Source organism: Pagrus major, chromosome 22 (assembly GCF_040436345.1).
Source record: "Pagrus major chromosome 22, Pma_NU_1.0".
NCBI classification, from domain to species: Eukaryota; Metazoa; Chordata; class Actinopteri; order Spariformes; family Sparidae; genus Pagrus; species Pagrus major.
This window is the reverse complement of record NC_133236.1, coordinates 4,777,610-4,795,931: the sequence shown is the minus strand read 5'-3', so window position 1 is coordinate 4,795,931 and position 18,322 is coordinate 4,777,610. Positions and strand designations below refer to the sequence as shown.

General features: G+C 39.9%; 1 protein-coding gene across 1 annotated transcript in view; it reads left to right on the top strand.

The window, feature by feature from the left end:
- Positions 1-1,196: 1,196 nt before the first annotated feature.
- ube2j1 (ubiquitin-conjugating enzyme E2, J1) overlaps positions 1,197-18,322 on the top strand; it is a 40,979-nt gene continuing 23,853 nt past the window's right edge. Inside the window, exon 1 of the mRNA XM_073493166.1 lies at positions 1,197-1,442. Within this exon, the coding sequence (XP_073349267.1) occupies positions 1,412-1,442 (31 nt within the window). The 5' untranslated portion in view covers positions 1,197-1,411. The remainder of the gene's footprint in view (positions 1,443-18,322) is intronic.

Below are 18,322 nucleotides of genomic sequence, written 5' to 3'. Positions count from 1 at the left end.
TACTCAGATTATGGAAAATAATTAATAATTAGGAATCCTAGAACATGTTTTCCTCACAAAAATAAAACAGCATAAACATTATTGTGATTTTTTAAAATTAATTTTTTCGCTTGATACATCTCACGGGCCAAAACACGGACCCAGCTTTGGACAGCCCTGTACTTGGGGATGGAGATGGGGGATGGCCCCTCACCCCCCCTCAAATCGCCCACTGAGAGAAGGATGCATGGAGATATGTTGTAATCATTCAATACAATGTGTGCCAGGAAGTTTGCTTATACATTAACAGTGTTCCTAATTTGAGTTAATAAAGGCTCAGTTAAGAATTTAGGCAACTCAATATGCTCAGGTAATAGGTTCTGAAATGTTCTAAATGTGACCTACAGTACAGTAGACGATTCAAGTTGACCCATCTTCTTCAGACAGATCTTACAATGAGTTAACCTTGACATATAACTTGTTTCATTAAATTGCTTATGGGATTTTACAGTCTAGAGGACTGAAAGCTGGCTTTTATCACATTACAAAACTAATGAGCACAAATCAACAGAACTTTCTTACCTTGTAATTAATCACAGTTGAAGATTCTTAGTTATCAGGGCTGAGTTGCTTGGATCTATGCATCCCAAGTCACTGTAAGGACTTTGTGTTTAGGTTGAAACTGGTAGGCTACCCTAAGTACATGCTGCATATGAGTATAATTTTAAAACATGTTTTATTTCATACAGTATTTAACCTTGAACAGGTCAGAATGTGTGAAACAAATTATTGTAGGCCTACTGAAATTGACTAATTTTAGCCTTCCGTCCATTTCAGAGATGGGAACAAAAAGTATAAATTCAGTGGTTTCTACTTCTTTTTTACCATTATTTATTCGGCAGTGATTGAAGCTCACAGCTAGGTATGCAGCTCCGTATAGAATTACAATCTTTATGGTCATTGTTGCCTCCCATGGAGAAACTGAATCTCGAGCTGCCGAGCCGTCCTGACAACTTTTCTCTGTGGCTCGTGCGGCTGCGCTGCCACAGATCGCCACAGAAGAAGAAAGCAGCCAGTACTCACACACTTCCTGTTTACGTTTCTCCAAATGACGTCACGCGGATAACATTTCACAAACACTTTCAAAGCCGAAACAGAAAATAACTTGAGAAACAACTCTTCAAGTGTCTTGTGACGGGCGGAATCGAATATCTTCTATTTCAGCTTCATATCGGAGCACCGGGGAGCGTGAACGACCAACGCTTTCAGCTGCCCTGCTCTTATTTGAGGAACGAAGCAAGCTAGCCGGGCTACTAAGTGGTAGCTAACGTTAAGTAGCAAGGTAGCAAGCTAGCTGGTAGTTAGCTAGCGAGTTAGCAAGAGAAACTCAGCAGCACTTCATCATTACACAGAGACCTCAACGACTGTCAGTATGGAGAATAAATATAACCTCAAGAGTCCAGGTAAGCTCTCTCTCACATGTAACGAGTTTTCTGTTGTTCTGCAGCTGTCGGAGAGTTTGCTAACATGACTGACACAGCTGAAACCCACAGGTTCACTATTTACACTCGTAACAGTAGGTAATAACCCGAAATTAAACTACTACACTGACACGGTGCGGCTCTGGCTTCATTTCTTAGTGAGAGCACATTCGTTGGCTTTTCCCGGAGATAACTCCATGTGAATATCTATATATTTATAAACGTTACATGTGTATTTACTTACTAAAATCACCTATATTTGCCCAGTGTCCATAGGAAGTGCATTGGCATAACTTTCTTCCGGGCTGAAAGAGTATGTGGAACATTATACTTTGTTTAGGACCCGTCTGCGTACAGTACGTAGCTAAAGTCATGGACCTTTATGAACAGTTAAAAACAGCAGAAGCGAGGCTTCTGTACACAGAAGATCAGGGGTTTGTCAGAAGGATGATATTTGTGATTAGTATGGGTTTTTACCAGGCCATATACAGTAGATGGGTTATTTAACAAGTGAATCATAGGCAGTACCAAACCTGCTAAGTACCAGTATATCACTGTAGGAGATACACTAATAATAAACACTCGTTAATGGGGCACCACCTCCGTTATTTTGTCTATTTGAATAATCCGGAGGTAATTAATCAAATTCGACTGGACAAGTTTAACTTGTATCAATTTTAATCAATTTCAGATCAATTTATTCATCTCATATATGAAGCAGTGAGATTCTACACATATCCATCGGTTCTCCACATTAAAAACAAACCTGCACAGACAACGACATGCGGTTAAATATGTTTATTGACTAAATAATTCAGGTTAAATAAATGAAATGGCAATTTAAATGAATAACACAGGTAACAGGAAATGTGAAATAACTAGGTCATGGGTTATTAGTGGAATATGGGCTGATGGTGAGATTATGGGTTAGGTTGAAGCATTTAAATATTACGGTAGTAATTTTTAATACTAACGAGACCCTAACCGAATTTCTCTTAAGCTAAAAGATTAGAACCAGAGCCATATACCATCTCATGTATCATGTGTGAATCCAGCTGTTGTGAGTGATGGAGAGCCTACTTTCTCAGCCGAGTTGCGGGGCCGCGGCGGCGGATTCCCTCGGGTGATTTGCGACTCTAGCTGGCGGTCCGATGGCCGGGGGTCAGCTCGTCCGGTATCAGTCGGTTGGGCACCTCGGTCCTTTGTCTTAGGAAGAGGGCAGCTGGTCCCGTACCGATCCGGTGCAGATCTTGGCTCAGTGCCCAGCGGGATGGTACCGCTAGCGAGCGCTGGGGGCTTGTCAAAGAGTCTGTCTTTCGTTGGAAACCGCTTGCACGGTCTCGGACACAGCAAGTTGCTGTGTCGTGATGATGATTGTGATAAAGATGTTCTTCTTCGTTTCTTCGAGTGGTTTTCAGGCTCTGACTTTATAAACTAAATCTAACTTCTTGAATAAAATAACTGAGGACGATACGTTGATCAGGCGGATCTTCCGTTGTTAGTTAATGCAAGATAATCTAAATTAAGTTCACTTCTTCAAAAGCGGGTTACGATACTTAACGGTATAAAACAAATTAAAACAGAACTTCGTTCTGGTACAAACTTAATAAAAGAAGCTAATCAATACTGCGAAAAATATAAAGTGAGAAAAATCAACGCGTGAGCACTTCTGATGAGATCGCTGTCTTGGAGCGTGTTTCAAAGTAAAGTAAAGAGCTTCAAAATAAGTTTCAAAAGAAAAACTTTAAAACAACTAAAAAAACAAAACTTTAAAAACAAAACTAAACAAAAAAACTGAACCGAGAGACGTGATCTCTCCGTTTTATTACTTGCAAATCGAGGCGTGTCTAGGCGGGGCTTACCGGCTTTTATCTCCAAGATTTAGTGGAGGTGTGAAGATTCACAGAAACTCACTGAACTAAACCGTGCTTCACCTTCTCAGTTTCTCACCATGGCTCAATAGATGTACTTTGTCTATCATGACAAGGATTATGACGTGATTAAACATTAATTATACATATTCAGCTTAATACTTGTTAAAACAAAGACATATCAGAGTCATTTACTGGTTATAACCATGAACATATTAAACAGAATATTTCTCGTCCAACTGTATCAGGACTCACCATCAGGAGGTGCTGTGGTTCCACCGAACACAGTACAGATTAAACATTAAAATTTGATCTCAGTCAATCTTAATCGTAGAGAAACGGGAGAAAGATCAGTTTTATGAGCTTCTCTTACTGTTTCTTAATATGTTAGAAATAAGATTGTGAGATACTGACTTAATGGTTAATTAGACATGGTCTGAAATCTGGAAGAATACAGAGGCCATTTGAATGGAATGTGAGCAGATAGCATCCAGATGTGTCATAAATTTAAAGAAGACAGAGTAACAGCATAGAAAAACACGTCAGAAGGTGTCCGATGTCCACTCTGTGAATGTTTGTGGATCAGAAGTCATAGAGACAGAGAGAGAAATAGGTAGAAAGTGATCAGGCGTGTTACTTAATCTGCAAATGTAAAGACATTGTATTAACACATTCTGAAGACATTCGTTCGTCCTTCCTGGTGAACTGACACAGGTAACTTCATGACCTGTGTGAGGAGGTTCTGGTCAAAGGGAAAAGAGAGTTCAGAAATGGGAGTTTAGTTGTAAATTAATTAAAACTGTCCTCATTTGAAGTCTTTATGGTCCAGGAAACACTATCCTCTCTGCCAGGAGATAAGATGGCACCCCTGTAGCCTGTAAATCGTCTTCATCCAGATGAAAGGGTTAACAAGAAACAACAGGCCTCAATATAATGCAGAGGCGATGGACAGAGGTTCCTACATCACTGTGGGTTTTGATCAGTTTGATGAAACATTAAAAGTCAAATGCAAAGTGCAAATGAGTGTCCAAAACATTATTGGAAGTAAGGGTGTTGGTTACAGTGTTCCAATTTACAGGAGATCAAATAAGCTGCACAGTAAAAGGTGCATATTTGTTTCTCTATTACTATGTAAGAACTATACAGACCAAACAATATTTTCATATCGGTGCATATCGGACAACATGTTGATGAAGGTTCTCAGTCATCCAGGTCATGCTAATTGTAGGTGCTCTATCGTAGGCAACTGGATGTGTTTCAGTTTGTTGAAGACGTTTCACCTCTCAAGAGGCTTCTTCACTTCTAACTAACTGGAGGAGCTTCAGACTTTTAAACTCTGTGTGGGAGTGTCCTTACAGAGTTGTTAAGGACACGTGTGGGTCGTTGATTTAACCAGCCTTCATGTGGGTTGTTAAGGCTATGGAGCCCAGATGTGAATGGTTGTTAAGCTGTCTGGGGAGAGAACTCAGTACTGCATTGCCGGTGGGTGATAAGTAATGTCTTAGTCCACCTCCTCTGTTCAGAGACAGTTGTTCCAGTTTGACATCAGGTTTGGACAAGATGTTAACATTGTTGTCCTCAAAGGAATGATTTGTCTCCTTCAGATGTAAGTGGACAGCAGAGTCTTGACCTGAGGAGTTGGCCCTCCTGTGTTGTGCCATTCGTTTATGGAAAGGTTGTTTTGTGTCCCCAATGTACAAATCTGTGCAGTCCTGGCTGCATTGAACAGCATAAACTACATTACTCTGATTGTGCCTGGGTGTTTTGTCCTTAGGATGGACAAGTTTCTGCCTCAGTGTGTTGGTAGGTTTGAAGTGAACCGGGATATGATGTTTATTAAAGATCCTCCTGAGTTTCTCAGATGTTCCTGTGACATGAGGAATGATGATTGTTGTTACGTTTTCTCGTCTCCTCCTCTCTGTCTGCTCTGGATCTTTTATAAGTTTTGACAAAGGTCCAGTTTGGGTAGCCACAGGTTTTAAGGGCTCCCCTAATGTGGTTCTGTTCCTTATCGGACAACATATACACTGATACCTTTATTTCTGTGATAGGCCAATATCAGCTGATAGTATTGGCCAAATGATAATTTGGTCAGGTTCTACTATGACGTTGTGATTCTCAATTTTTTTTTTTTTTTTTTCGTTTTATTTCAACATGTCCTAGACCAAATGATTCATCAATATATTGAAAAAATAATCATGGGATTAATCAAAATTAAAGGTGCAGTATGTAGTTTGTGGAAGAAATTTTAATCAGAAGAGAAAAATCTTTACTGGCTGATTTTCATGACTAAATAAACTGAATAAACAAACAAAAGGACAACACAATTTCATTCTGTTTTACTTTGAATATATTTGCAGAACCATTTTAAGTAGTCAACTTTCTAGCCTCAGACAGCGTCCCCCCACTGAGGACAGCTTGTTTATTCAGTTATGGAAATACTGTGTATCAAGTTCTGACTTTGTTTTATTAAGTTCTTTACATTGTAAATGTTACCTTTCTGAATTTAGTTCATTTTATTTTCCAGAACTACACAGTACACCTTTAAGAATAATTGTTAGTTTCAGCCCTAGATACTAGTGTACATGTAAACATACTCGGTGTTAGACCAGTGAATTTCTATTAAAGCAGCCAATCCTTGTAACAAATTTACATGGCACAATTTAACTTTACATAAATTAATTTGGTGGTAGTTAGGTGTGTATAACTGTTTTTGTTGGCATCTGGATGGTCTGTATCAGACTCTTATTTCAAGTTTTCACTGTGAGTCCCAGTGTGTAACAGGCCCGTCTGGTCATCTTGAGTTAAATGTGTGTTTGCACCTGGCCAACAACTAGAAGACAAACATGAAATCTAGGTCAAGGTCTATTGGAATATTACACATTTGTAGCTGCATTTTCTGCCAGCACTCCGTTACATGCAGGTGTTACCACAGACTGTGTTTTATGAGTTAAACTGAAACCGTCTGCAGACTCAAGAAATAGAAAAAAAGCTACTGGTAACATAGTGAAAGCCTGCCACGTATCACTGAGTACTTGTTAGAGTATCGTGTAAGCTAAATGTTTGCTCCACTGATGTACAACTCTTGTTCCAAGGACAGCCACACACACACACACACACACACACACACACACACACACACACACGTATGCGCACACACACATGCATGCACACACACACATGCAGGTGCTCAGTACCCACAAGCATGCATGCATGATTTATTTGTTTAGAGCTATTGGGTTGGAACCGTTGTATCCAGTTTTCAAGTTTAATATTTAGAGTTTCACAATTACCATACCATAGTGCTAATCTTACTTTTCTGTTTGATACAATAATGTAAAAAAAAAGTTAAAATACCAATTCCAATTGGACCAATTCCCCACTTTCTTTCAAAGTTTGACTCCTTTTAACAACACCAACTCTTTTTAAGGAATAACTCATTTTGAAGTTGAATTAAACCTAACAAGAGTTGAAATAACTATATTAACGTTTAACTCTAACACTGAAAACACTTTTTGATTTTGCTGAGTGGTTTCATAAAATAATCTTTTAATTGTATCTATTTTAATTTTCAATTCTATTTGGACTTTGAATTTGAATTATGGCCCAAAATATCTTCCATACAGCAGATGCTCTGAGCGTTTTGAAACTGGAATTGTGAATTCCTGAACAACCATTTCTGACTGAATTAATGAACACACCCATATTTATAGATAAACAAGTACTGGACTAGTGGTTGGTTTTAAGATCAACCAATTGTTAACTGATGTGGATGAGAAAACGAGAGATAAACTACGAGCAAGGCAGTCGGTGTATTTCTCCGCTTGTGACTCACTAGTTGTTTGAAAAGATTTCTCATGTTTCCACTCTTGCATGCAAAAAATATGTTGAACTCATAGGCATTACTCTTGTTAAGTTTGCAGTGACTTTATGCCATGGCCATGGCCCTTACATAGCGTACAGATGACAGGCACGAGAGAAAAAGAGATTTCTCTTCTGGATTGGAGAAAAAATACAGCAAATGCAGCAACACCCGATACAAATATTAAATATATTTCCAAACACTGAGGTGGAACGCTGCTGAAGTGCAGTTTCTGTCAGAAAAACAATGTTGTTACATATCTTTGTGCATTTTTAAGTGGTTATATGGAAATTCTGGAGCTTTTTTAGTGGGTATACAGCATATAGTTGCATATCATGTAGACTACACCACTGTGTTGCTCTTTAAAATCTAGATGCTATGGTCTAACAATGGCATAGCCGTCAGTGCTGAAGAAAATGTTTCAACTGAAAATCTAATTGAATCAAAAGTCAACTAGAATCAAGGATTTGTAGAATCGTGACATCCCTAGTATTTTTTTAGTTTACTGACTGCAGTGCACTGTCTCGTGTGTTAAATGTACTATATCCCATCCTTCCTTACTGTACCTTATCATACTCGTTCCATTTTTAATAAATTCAGGAGCCTCCTCAAAGAGAGGAATTAGCTCTCTTTGTACCTCTGGATTTACCTTTTAGCTGAACGTGGTGGAAGCAGCCGCATCAGAAGAGCAATGAGGAAAATGCTGATACTTTGGAGGAGTCTTTTCCCTCCTTCCTCTGTGCTCTGTGCCTTTCACATCTTTGGAGTTGTTGCTATTACGCAATAGTGTCTCCTCTCCTCTGGACAAACTATAAACCATTCCCGGTGGCAAACACTCAAAATATGTGTTACATAATATGATTTGGCGTACAAGGATTATCACCCTATCGCCTTGGGCCTGTGACCAGACCTCTGCTGACCCAACAGAAGCCAGAGGCACTTGTGTGGGAAAGGGCTTTTCCATGTCATCTATGCTTACTGATACTGGAAGGAAGAGCCAAAAATGGGCATGGGACATTAAATTCAGCAGCGGATGTGGAGTACTGGAGTGCCCGTCAGAGTGCAACCAGGCACTGGCAGGGACAGTGGTGTTAAGTGGATGCTGTGCTGAGATCTGGAATGCCTCCCCATCCCCTCTACTCTTCCAGCTCAGCATGCCTAGGTATGTTCATACTGGACAAATGTGCAACATGTGATCTATGCACAGTGCAGGAAGTAGTATGGCCTTTATGTTGTGAGGCAGAGGGTGTGGAGTAGAGCTGAACAATTTTAGGAAAAGATCTAATCGCGATTTTTCTGGCAGATATTGCGATTTCGATTTGATTCACGATTTCCTTCAAATCAAGCTTCAGTGCAATATTCACAATGTACAGTAACATTAAAACATTAAATGCTATTACTCTAATGCAAGGATGAAAACTAAAGTTAAAAATAGCTTCCAAATGTATTTATTAACGGATATTATATATTAGATATTTATATACAGAGTTACACTGGCAAAAGATGCTGTAATTGTAGTCTGTTTGCTACAGTGGGCCTAAGTATCATTTTCACCTGACTTTTCGCCGGACTTTTTCGTCATGCACTTGTCATGCAAATGCCTGTGGTGATTTTTCAAGTGGCGGTATAAATTAGTTGTGTTTCCGCTGGATGTAGCAACTTTAGAGCGACAGGTTTTGCACAGTACCTGTTTCTGGTGCATGTCTGCAGCCTCAAACCTGAAATACTCCCAAATGACCGACGTGCTGTATTTCTTGGGGATTAAATCCCCTAACTCCGCTTCTGGTCCAGCTGAAGCCATTTCAGAACACGTTAAGGAGCAGGTTAATACTGATTGGTTAGCGTGACCTGTCCACGCGTAGCATGCCACTTCTGATTGGTGAGCTTGGCAGGATGGTAGGGAGACGGCATGTATGTGTAAAATAGTTGACACAACAGATCCTGGGTCAGTCAGGAGAGCTGCAAAAACCGCAGCTTTGGCGATCACATGATCGCGTTGTCTGAAATTGCAATTTCGATCAGAAAATGATAAATTGTTCAGCCCTAGTGTGGAGGGTGTGCAGATCTACATGGAAGGAATTTGGCTCTGGTGCTTTTATTGCTGTCAATGTGCTTATGCAGGAATATACATAACAGCTAAGAACAAGGACAACAAAGCTGAACAATGCAATCGCCAGAATAAATGTTGGCAATGTATGTTTTTGCAAACCATGGATATGTTCTTTACGCTGCTTTTAGGTTCTGTTTTTCAATTTTATGTAATGACAGTGCTGTCTTTATGGTCTAGTTAGGTTTCGACACAAAAAACATTTGGTTAGGGTTAGGGCAAGATCATGTTTTGGCTTGAAAAGCCTATTATGTCGCTACAAACACAGCTGGAGATGTCACCATGTCACCAAATCATCTCCCCTGTGCTTCCCGACCACGGTCTGGGAGCTGAACAGGAATGGTGTAACACCATGCTATCGTTTGACTGGCTGTAGCTAATAGCTACTGGCTTAGCTAGTAGCTAAGTTGGAGGAGGTTGACTCGCAGCACTTCAACACGTGTGTGTTTTTTTTCCCCTTGGCAAGCTGACCGGACGTGACATGGGGGCGTGGCAGCATCGACTATTCCATCTTTTAATTCGAAGTTCGAGATTGTTAATTTCGGTCGATTTCGATTTAAAATCGAAATCGCGTCACCCTTAGTAGAAATCAATGTTTCGTATGACACGTACAAATTTGAATGCATCAGCTGTTTGCAGGAACATTTTATGCTACCTTCATGATAAAACACATTGATTGTGAAACACATACAGGAAGCCATGACAGTTTCACCAGTAACTTAACAAATTGATTGTTGCAGAGACACACCTGAATTAATATAATGTTTCCTCAGTTAAATGACATAACAGATGACGATATAGCTGGTGTTTCTGAATTTTAAAGGTAGTGTTTCCCCTCACTTTTGCCATAAAGCAGAAGTTGCTCATTAGCACACCACAAAAGTCACCATTGTTTTCCACTGTTCTACACTGTCTAAACGGTCTCCCACCACCAGCGAAGGGAGTCAGATTAACTCTCACATCCCTGCATGGCGAGCGTCTGACATACATCCCTGTGCCCAAGTGCTGTGTTTTAAAGGGTCTTCGTCTCCGCACCACATGTCCGTAACTTAACTGTGTTCAGCCTCAGAAGCTTCAAACAAAATTAGTTGGATAGCTATACTGGGGAAGCTCAGTTAAGGAAATGCAAGTAACAACAGCATGATTGAGAGAAGGACACTAGCAGCAGCCTGCAGAAAAGAAACATGACTGCCACCAGTGTAACTGAGCGTCTTGGGTTCGCCTGACTGAGCTGGTTAAATAAGAACTACTTTTTTGTGCCCTCTGGTGGTGGCATTTTTAAATCACAATGTTACGATGACTGTCAGCCATCAGGAATGGATGATGGTAGTCCATTGGTCCAACTCTATTTTGAATATCAGGTGTTGAGTAACTTTTGAAATTCCAATCACGTAGCACATTCTGTCTGTGACAGAATGCCCCAAAGTATTTCAAACTTCTCCATCAATATAAATCACAGTGTGACCGGCTACATAGAATCTGTCAACTAAGTTCTCCGGTCGTCTTATAGCCTCCAAGAGCCATTTAAGGCCAGCTTCATTAAATATGCTTGAGCAAACAACAGGGCCAGTTTATCTAAGAACACCGTCTTCAAAGCTGGACAATGCTGTAAGTAGCTAGCACTGACAACAAAGCATGTGTCCAAATGATTGATTATTCACTAAGGGCTGCAAAGCTTTATTCCCTAACTATTAGTATGATACCAACTGCAGCTACTTCATCAGATGCCAAGTAGATTGCAGTATACGTAACCTTCCTAAGAGGCCTGAGCCCTGTCTTGTAATCGTGGCAAAACATTTACATGGTGCACACACTTGTTTAATTAATATTCAGTTATCACAAAGTGACACACACTCACACACAAAGAAGAGCAAACACTTAGACAATACTGAAGTCTATTGAATCAGGCAGTCAGCCAAAGGCCTCACTGACAGCCATGCTTTGATTTGATTTAAATGGGACATTGTTAGTGAAAATGCATAATAGTCAGCTGAGACAAAGTTTTGAGAACAACACATTGTGGCGACTTATCTAATTATCTTCAAAAGCCACTCTGACAGATGATATTGACACTGGTATTGATTTTTCTTATCGGTTGACCAGTGACAGATTTTACTGGCCAATACGGCTGCAGGATTTATTAAAAAAAAACATATTGTGATTATGATGTGGATATAATTACTAAGTGGGTAACGGCAAGTATTAGAACAAGTAGGATAGTCTGGTAAGTTCAGAAAATGGAATCACTTTCCTGTAATGCAGCCTTTAAAACCAGGAAAAGACAACCCTTATGTCATATCACAACATAATAATATCCAAAATCTAAGACCATATATAGTCTCATATTTCAATAAAGATAACATCAATATGCAGTATTGAGCTACTACTCTGCTACTGTGTCAAACCCTAATGCGAATATGTAAGGTTGGGATTGACAATTTATAGAAAACTGCTGGTTGGATGACAACAAGAGGCACCTAGGAAGTGTTGCAAAATTACTTTCTGTGTCAATGCCAGTGCTTTTAGCTTAAGTTAGTGATTCCAGCGGACAACTTGGCAGTTTAATGTGGAACTCTTACTTTGTTGGACTATGGGGGGACAGATAAAGTGATCTGCCTTATCTAATAACAGATTAATTCGGTGCTCAAGAAGTTTAATAGGTTAACACTTTTATGAGACCAATCGCAAATCCTTTTTAGGTTTAAAGGTTTTCCTGTGTGGCTTCCTAAATTGGCACTTAGTGAAAACTTTAAGAACCCCAGCTAAGGATAAGTTAATAAATAGAAGTTATGGCAATGAACTGCTGACTTGACATGAGAGATCAGATAACGCCCCATGAAATTTGGTCTAGACATTAAGATATCTTGCCCATGTCCCCTTGGAGTCCCAAGCTGAGAGTGAGTCGCCACTGGCGTTGCCATTAAAGCTGAAGCTGCCAGCTGCCATCCCAAAAGATACTGGTGGCTGAGGTACTGAGCTGACTCTCCCAAGTGGTTCATCTCTCATTCTGAAGTGCCTGTCCAGCCCTGATAGCCTATCACACCTCTGAGCGCTCTGATTCCACTCTGCGGGGCACTGATGGATTCCCCAAGTGGAGAAATCATGACTAACTGGTGGTCAGGAAGATAGAGAGGATCTTTTAACCTGAAAAGCTTTTAGCTATAGCTCTCTGTCATCCCATTCCTCTTGATCCTGCACCCTCCCCCCAACCAAAGTGTCTCTCTCCTTCTGCCTGACCCATGCCACCAGTATTTTCTAGAACGTTGGGATTTTTAAAACTATCGTAGACAAAGGAAAAATACCACTTTCTTTAATGAGGTAAAAAAAAACAAGCATTCACAGTATTCAGACAAGGAATAAGATGAACAGCATATGAGCATACCGTATGTGGAGCTCGCATTCACACTCTGGAGTCTGTGTTTTCCTCACAGTCCTCCTCTACACAGCCATAATGTGTTGCTAAATGCCTCATTTGCTGCTGCTGCTGATGGGAATGAGGCCCAGTGCTGCTGTCATGTGCCAAGGTCTGCTGGGTAGTTGTTCAGGAGACCACTGCTCCCTGTGCTGTCAGGACAACTTAGACCACACATTAGGCTCATTATTGCCTTGGGCCACAGGCATGTACCATACTCTAAAGTTGTACTTACTGTATACAGTATGTATACAGTATGTACAAATGATGCACAGCCACTCTGAGCCATTCACTGAGCTGTACTCTATGTTCCAGACTTCCTACTTAGGCTGGGAACTAGGGCTGCCCGATAAATCGAATTTTCATCATCATCGCGATATGAACATGTGCGATAAACACATCGCAAAAGACTGCCTGACACGCGATGAATAAGAAAAATCATTTTGTTTACATGCGCCATGAGCATGCTAACATTTAGCCATATCATATCATCATCATATCAGACGGAGCCCTGTTTACAAAGGCCAATCAGATGAAGCCCCAGCTAGCCATTAGCTACCCTGACAAAATTAATCGGCATCAGTTTGGTGGTGATTGCCAGGTTATGATGGCTGAGGGAGGAGAAAAAAGCGATGAAAATGGTCGACGAAGGCCTTGTGGTGAAAAGAAACAGCACTTCTGCTATATGAACTTATTTTGGATTCAGGAGAGACGACGTTGTAACGTGGGCTGGTGAAGGGGAAGGTGATGGTCCACTTTAGTGCGGTTGCTCCGGTTACTCAAGAGATGGCAGGCAACATGTGGGGGTTTCCGCACGGCACTTTTATTCATAACACTGACCGCACCATGCCAGGTCTCTACGGCACTAATGTTACAGGCATACATGCAAATGAACACAGGCCGAGGTTCTTCTACCAACACTTCACAAAATAAAGACAAAATAAAAAGGGAAGTCTTCGCTCTGTTAGCGGTATCCTTTCTCATGAGGAGCAGAAGTACACCTGCTCTTCTTCATCGTACAGGTTACATTACCCACTAACCAAAAGAGGCGCCACCTAGTGCCACTACATTAAATAACTGACTGTTACAACGTGTTACAATGACAGGTACTGTGTGAGCACATCTGCATTCTGGGAATGTGGTAATAACCTAACAAAGTTAACATGCTGGTTTTCTTGGCCAAGAACTTGTGTTAAGGGAATAACTAAGGTTGTAACTTGCCCTAACGGGTAGATATTTTTTCCTGATTTTATTTTCTCTTGATTTAGTGGGCTGGCCCTACTCTATTTCAGTTTTGTCCCTCATACTATAGATCTCTGCACCTTGTTAGGCAGAGTCAAGGGCCTTGATGATTGTGATGAGAGACATTACAGTTAATTTAAAGTGCCATGTTTAATTTATATTTATTTAATTATTTAAGTTGTTTCCCCCTGGATGTTTTATTTATTTCAACTCTGCATGGTAAGAGATGTTTTGGTTGAGTTTACAAGAAAATAGTTTAAAGGGAGCAGGGGAAATTAAACTTTAATTTCATATAGTTATAATGTCTTATTTAAATTAATGTTCTGCTTAATTGGTTGGGTATTCATGTGCAGTTTGTTCAATAAAAGCATGTTCGAAATAATTTATTTCATTCTTTATTCAGTGGACATTGGCTATTCAATGTTTGGGGTCTATGTTAGCAGTGTACCTATTAATGCGGAAACACTATTATTAACTGTATAGTTAATAATATGCAAACTTCAATATTTGTTTATTTATCGCAAGTTATATCGTCATCGCAATATTGAACAGTGTTATCGCAAATCGCAGATTTTCCTCATATCGTGCAGGCCTACTGGGAACTAACAGAAAAGTAGGCATAGGACTGAATGGTTCATCGTGTTTATATTGACATCGCAATTTGAAAGTGTGAGATGTCAAATAGCAAGCAATTTTATTACACATGATTAACAATGTCTGAAGAACCTGGAAGTTGAGATAGAGGTTTTAGTTGGAAACTGTGATTTCGTCAGATATAATGATAACTGTTGGTGGTAAAGTTTCTCAGCTTCAGCCAGTTAACGTTAATTGTGTGAGTTGTCTGGTTATTACGCTCTCTGCATGCTGATTAAGTGCTATTTATGCTTGACAAAATAGTTTTGTTGAAAAAGACACACTGTTCTGTGTAATTGTAATGCTCAGAAAGAATAGACAGTGAGCTGCGTATTACTTTGGAGTGGGTCCAAGAGAACACCAATGCTGTGTAACAGGAAATTGGTTACTGGTAATCCCCTCTCTGATTGAACTCAGTCGATGCAAACGACATAGAGCTAATTAGTACAAGTCCAGCTGGTCAGGGTCCAATTTTAAATTACCTTCAACCTGATGATGGTGATTATTAAACTTTAGCCTGGTGTCAAATTCTGACATTGATTTGTCGGACTTGACTTGGTTTTGTATAATTTGATCATAAAATAATATACATAAAATACAAATGTCCAAAACCAGCATATTAACATTTATAACTGGCTGTCGCCACATTTGATTGTCGTGATTATATTTGCATAATATTATATCAATATTATCTAACTTTTTTACCTTAAAATAACAGCTTCAAAATCATTGTGATGGTACAGTGTCTTATAATAGGGTGAATGGTGTTTCTGTCACAGCCACTCCAGCCCCATCACTTGTTTCTGCACTGTAACTTCAGTGAGAGGGTAGGATCACAGCATTACATACATGTTTACTTCAACAAACACATTTTCAAGACATAACATTGTTATGACGTAATGAGTTTTGTCTGTGGTTAGCACCTATGTTACGTCTGACAAATTGTTACAGACCTGTGGTGTTGCAGTCACATAAAACACATAACATATAAAATGCCAATTTCACACAATGTTGCTTTAAGTATTTCTTACTTTGAGTATGCACACACTTTTGTTATATTATGAAGTAATATTAATTATACCAGTAATAGGTGACCTGGTTAATTTTTAGCCGTGCCTGAATAAGTGGTTTGTTCTGTGGGAGCACCTCAACAACCAGTAATTATGACGTTTTATCTATATCTATTGATTCAGAAGCAAGGTATGTTTCAACGTTAAAAATTTTTTTTCTCAATTCTTTCCACATTGAGTAGGCAAATTTAATTTACCAATTTTTAAAATTTTGGGGTATTGGGATGAAAATATATCTACAAAAATATGCACTGTTATGTCCCAGACTTGTAGCACACACATTAAATGTGCTTCTATAGCCAAAACCCAACACTGCATTAAACAGATGCATTTGTTGTTCTGAAGAAAAACCCATAGAGTGATCTGGCCTAGATAGCATCCGTAATACCACCTACTGTTCCATCAAAAGACTAAAATCTTTTAAGCCAGGCAAGGGTTCACCTCCTAAATAAACTCTGGAAATATAAATCACATATATAGGAACCCAACAATAATTGCAATACACCGACAAAGACTAAGACATACGTGCACACAGTGATTAGACCTCCACAGCTTTCACTTTCCTCCTCTCAGCAATGCAACACATGTGCTATAGTCTTCTCCATCTTGATTTGCATTGACAGCACAGGCACAACAGACTTAAAACCAGCATATCAATCTGCATTTTTAGTTTTCCCTGACATTTTACTCTCCAGTCACAATGACTGCAGCTTCTGTTGATGGTTAATAACTCATATTAAGAAGTACCTCACGTCACCTCCTGATTCTCCCCCCTCTTTTCATTCTAATTGCTGTCAAAAATGTTCTCTTTCTCTCTTTATTTCTTTTCAGAGCACCGCTGTCTTCTCTTTTGCATAACAATTGTGTGCTCTCACAAACATCTTGAGGACACTTTGGTTCTCCCAGCTACCAGCAGCTTGTATTTCTGCTTTTATAGGTACTTTAAGGATGATATTGGTGTGTTTGCCAAACATTACAGTGCCAATCCCAATACACCCCTTTCCCTTACCACTTAACCCTACCTCTCCATTTTACACATTTACACCAAGGGGTATGATGTCCTGATTGTTTGGTTAGAGGGGTAGGGTGAAGTGTTAGGGCTATATGGTCTCCAAACAGAAATTTTCAGAGGCACACTTCAAACTGAGGGTTATGAGAACTCTCTGTCGTTTCAATGTATTGTGGTCCTTTCCTTTATAACAAGCATACACCATTTGCTGCTAGTTTGCTGATGCCTCAGCAGCCTACTGAGCTAACATCATTATTTCTGATTTGTGTATGACAGTCTAGCATTTTGATGTGGCATATGCTCAAAATTTAACTTAAGTCCTGCAGCGGAGTTTCTGCACTCGGAACCACCTCTCTAATATCAGTGCAGACTGGCAGGGTAGTAGCACAGGTTGCTAATGTATAAAGCACCAGTTAATGAAGCAGTATTTTTTTTTGTTTTATTTGATGACTTGATTGATAATGGGGAGTTTTGATGGAATTGGGAGCATCCATGCTTTTCTATATCGATCAGAGAAATGGCAAATGGCATTAAGATGATACCAGGGTTACCATGGTAATGCAAGAGATGTTGTCACAGCTGAACACAGTAGATTGGAAGTGTCTGGTTATGTCTGTTGAGAGTCTTGAAGGGTTGTCCCATTTTATAGCAGGACATTTCAACCACTACCCCTTGTAACTCTGTTCTGAGGGGCAAGGGGACACTCGAAAACGAGGGGTAGGAATAAAAATTGGACATGGGATTGAGCCAAATTGTCCTGTTGTTTGTATACCTTCAAAATTTCCATTGTTTTTATCTTTCAGTTTTATGGTGATATCTTTTAGTTTACCCTATTCACCCCTAGTGTTTCCCTGTAAAGGAGTATGACAGAATTTGAAAAGTCTGTACAAACAGCAGCTGGATCGACACATAGGATGATTACACTTACATACGTCACATTTGCGACCTTCCGGTTGTGGGTTAGTCTTTTTACCAGTCGGCTGCCCCGCCTACAGCTGGCTCAGCATTTGTGAATTTGAAATGTCATGTTGCCGCTCATGACGGATGGAGCTCTCACTGTGAAGCGCTGCAGCCGCATGTTCAGCTGTTCACAGATCACTGCACAGTTAAGCTTCCTGTCTGTTATTTAATTTGTTGGCTCTTATGTGCCGTGCCACATGGGCAAACAGCTTTGTTGTAATTTGGGTTTCCGTTGAAGCTCAACATTTTCAGGAAAACCAACAGATTGTCATTGATGAAGGTGGAATTATGTATGCATACTTATGTGGAGTGAGAGCAGAGATGACATTAGAAGCTGGAATCAAACCCACAGCATTAAAGGCACATGCCATCCTGCCCAAGCAGTAACATTCCCGAAGCACATTATTTCATCATTCTGATGGAAATCAAGTTCGTCTTCTCTGTTTTGGAGTTGTCTTTCAGTGAAATAGACATCTACTATTGACAGCTGGCAAATGTAGGTAGTGTTTTGCATTAAAGACAGAATGCAGACATGTCTCATTTCCTGTTATAAAATTTGGAAAACTTTTCGGAGTTTCATCACCCTGGGAGACAGTCGTCTGAAGGTTTTTGCAATGCAAAACTGCCAGAACATGAGGTGTATGTTGATCAGTTGTGGGCCAAGATGCTTTTGCAGGCTGATGCATGGAAGTCGAA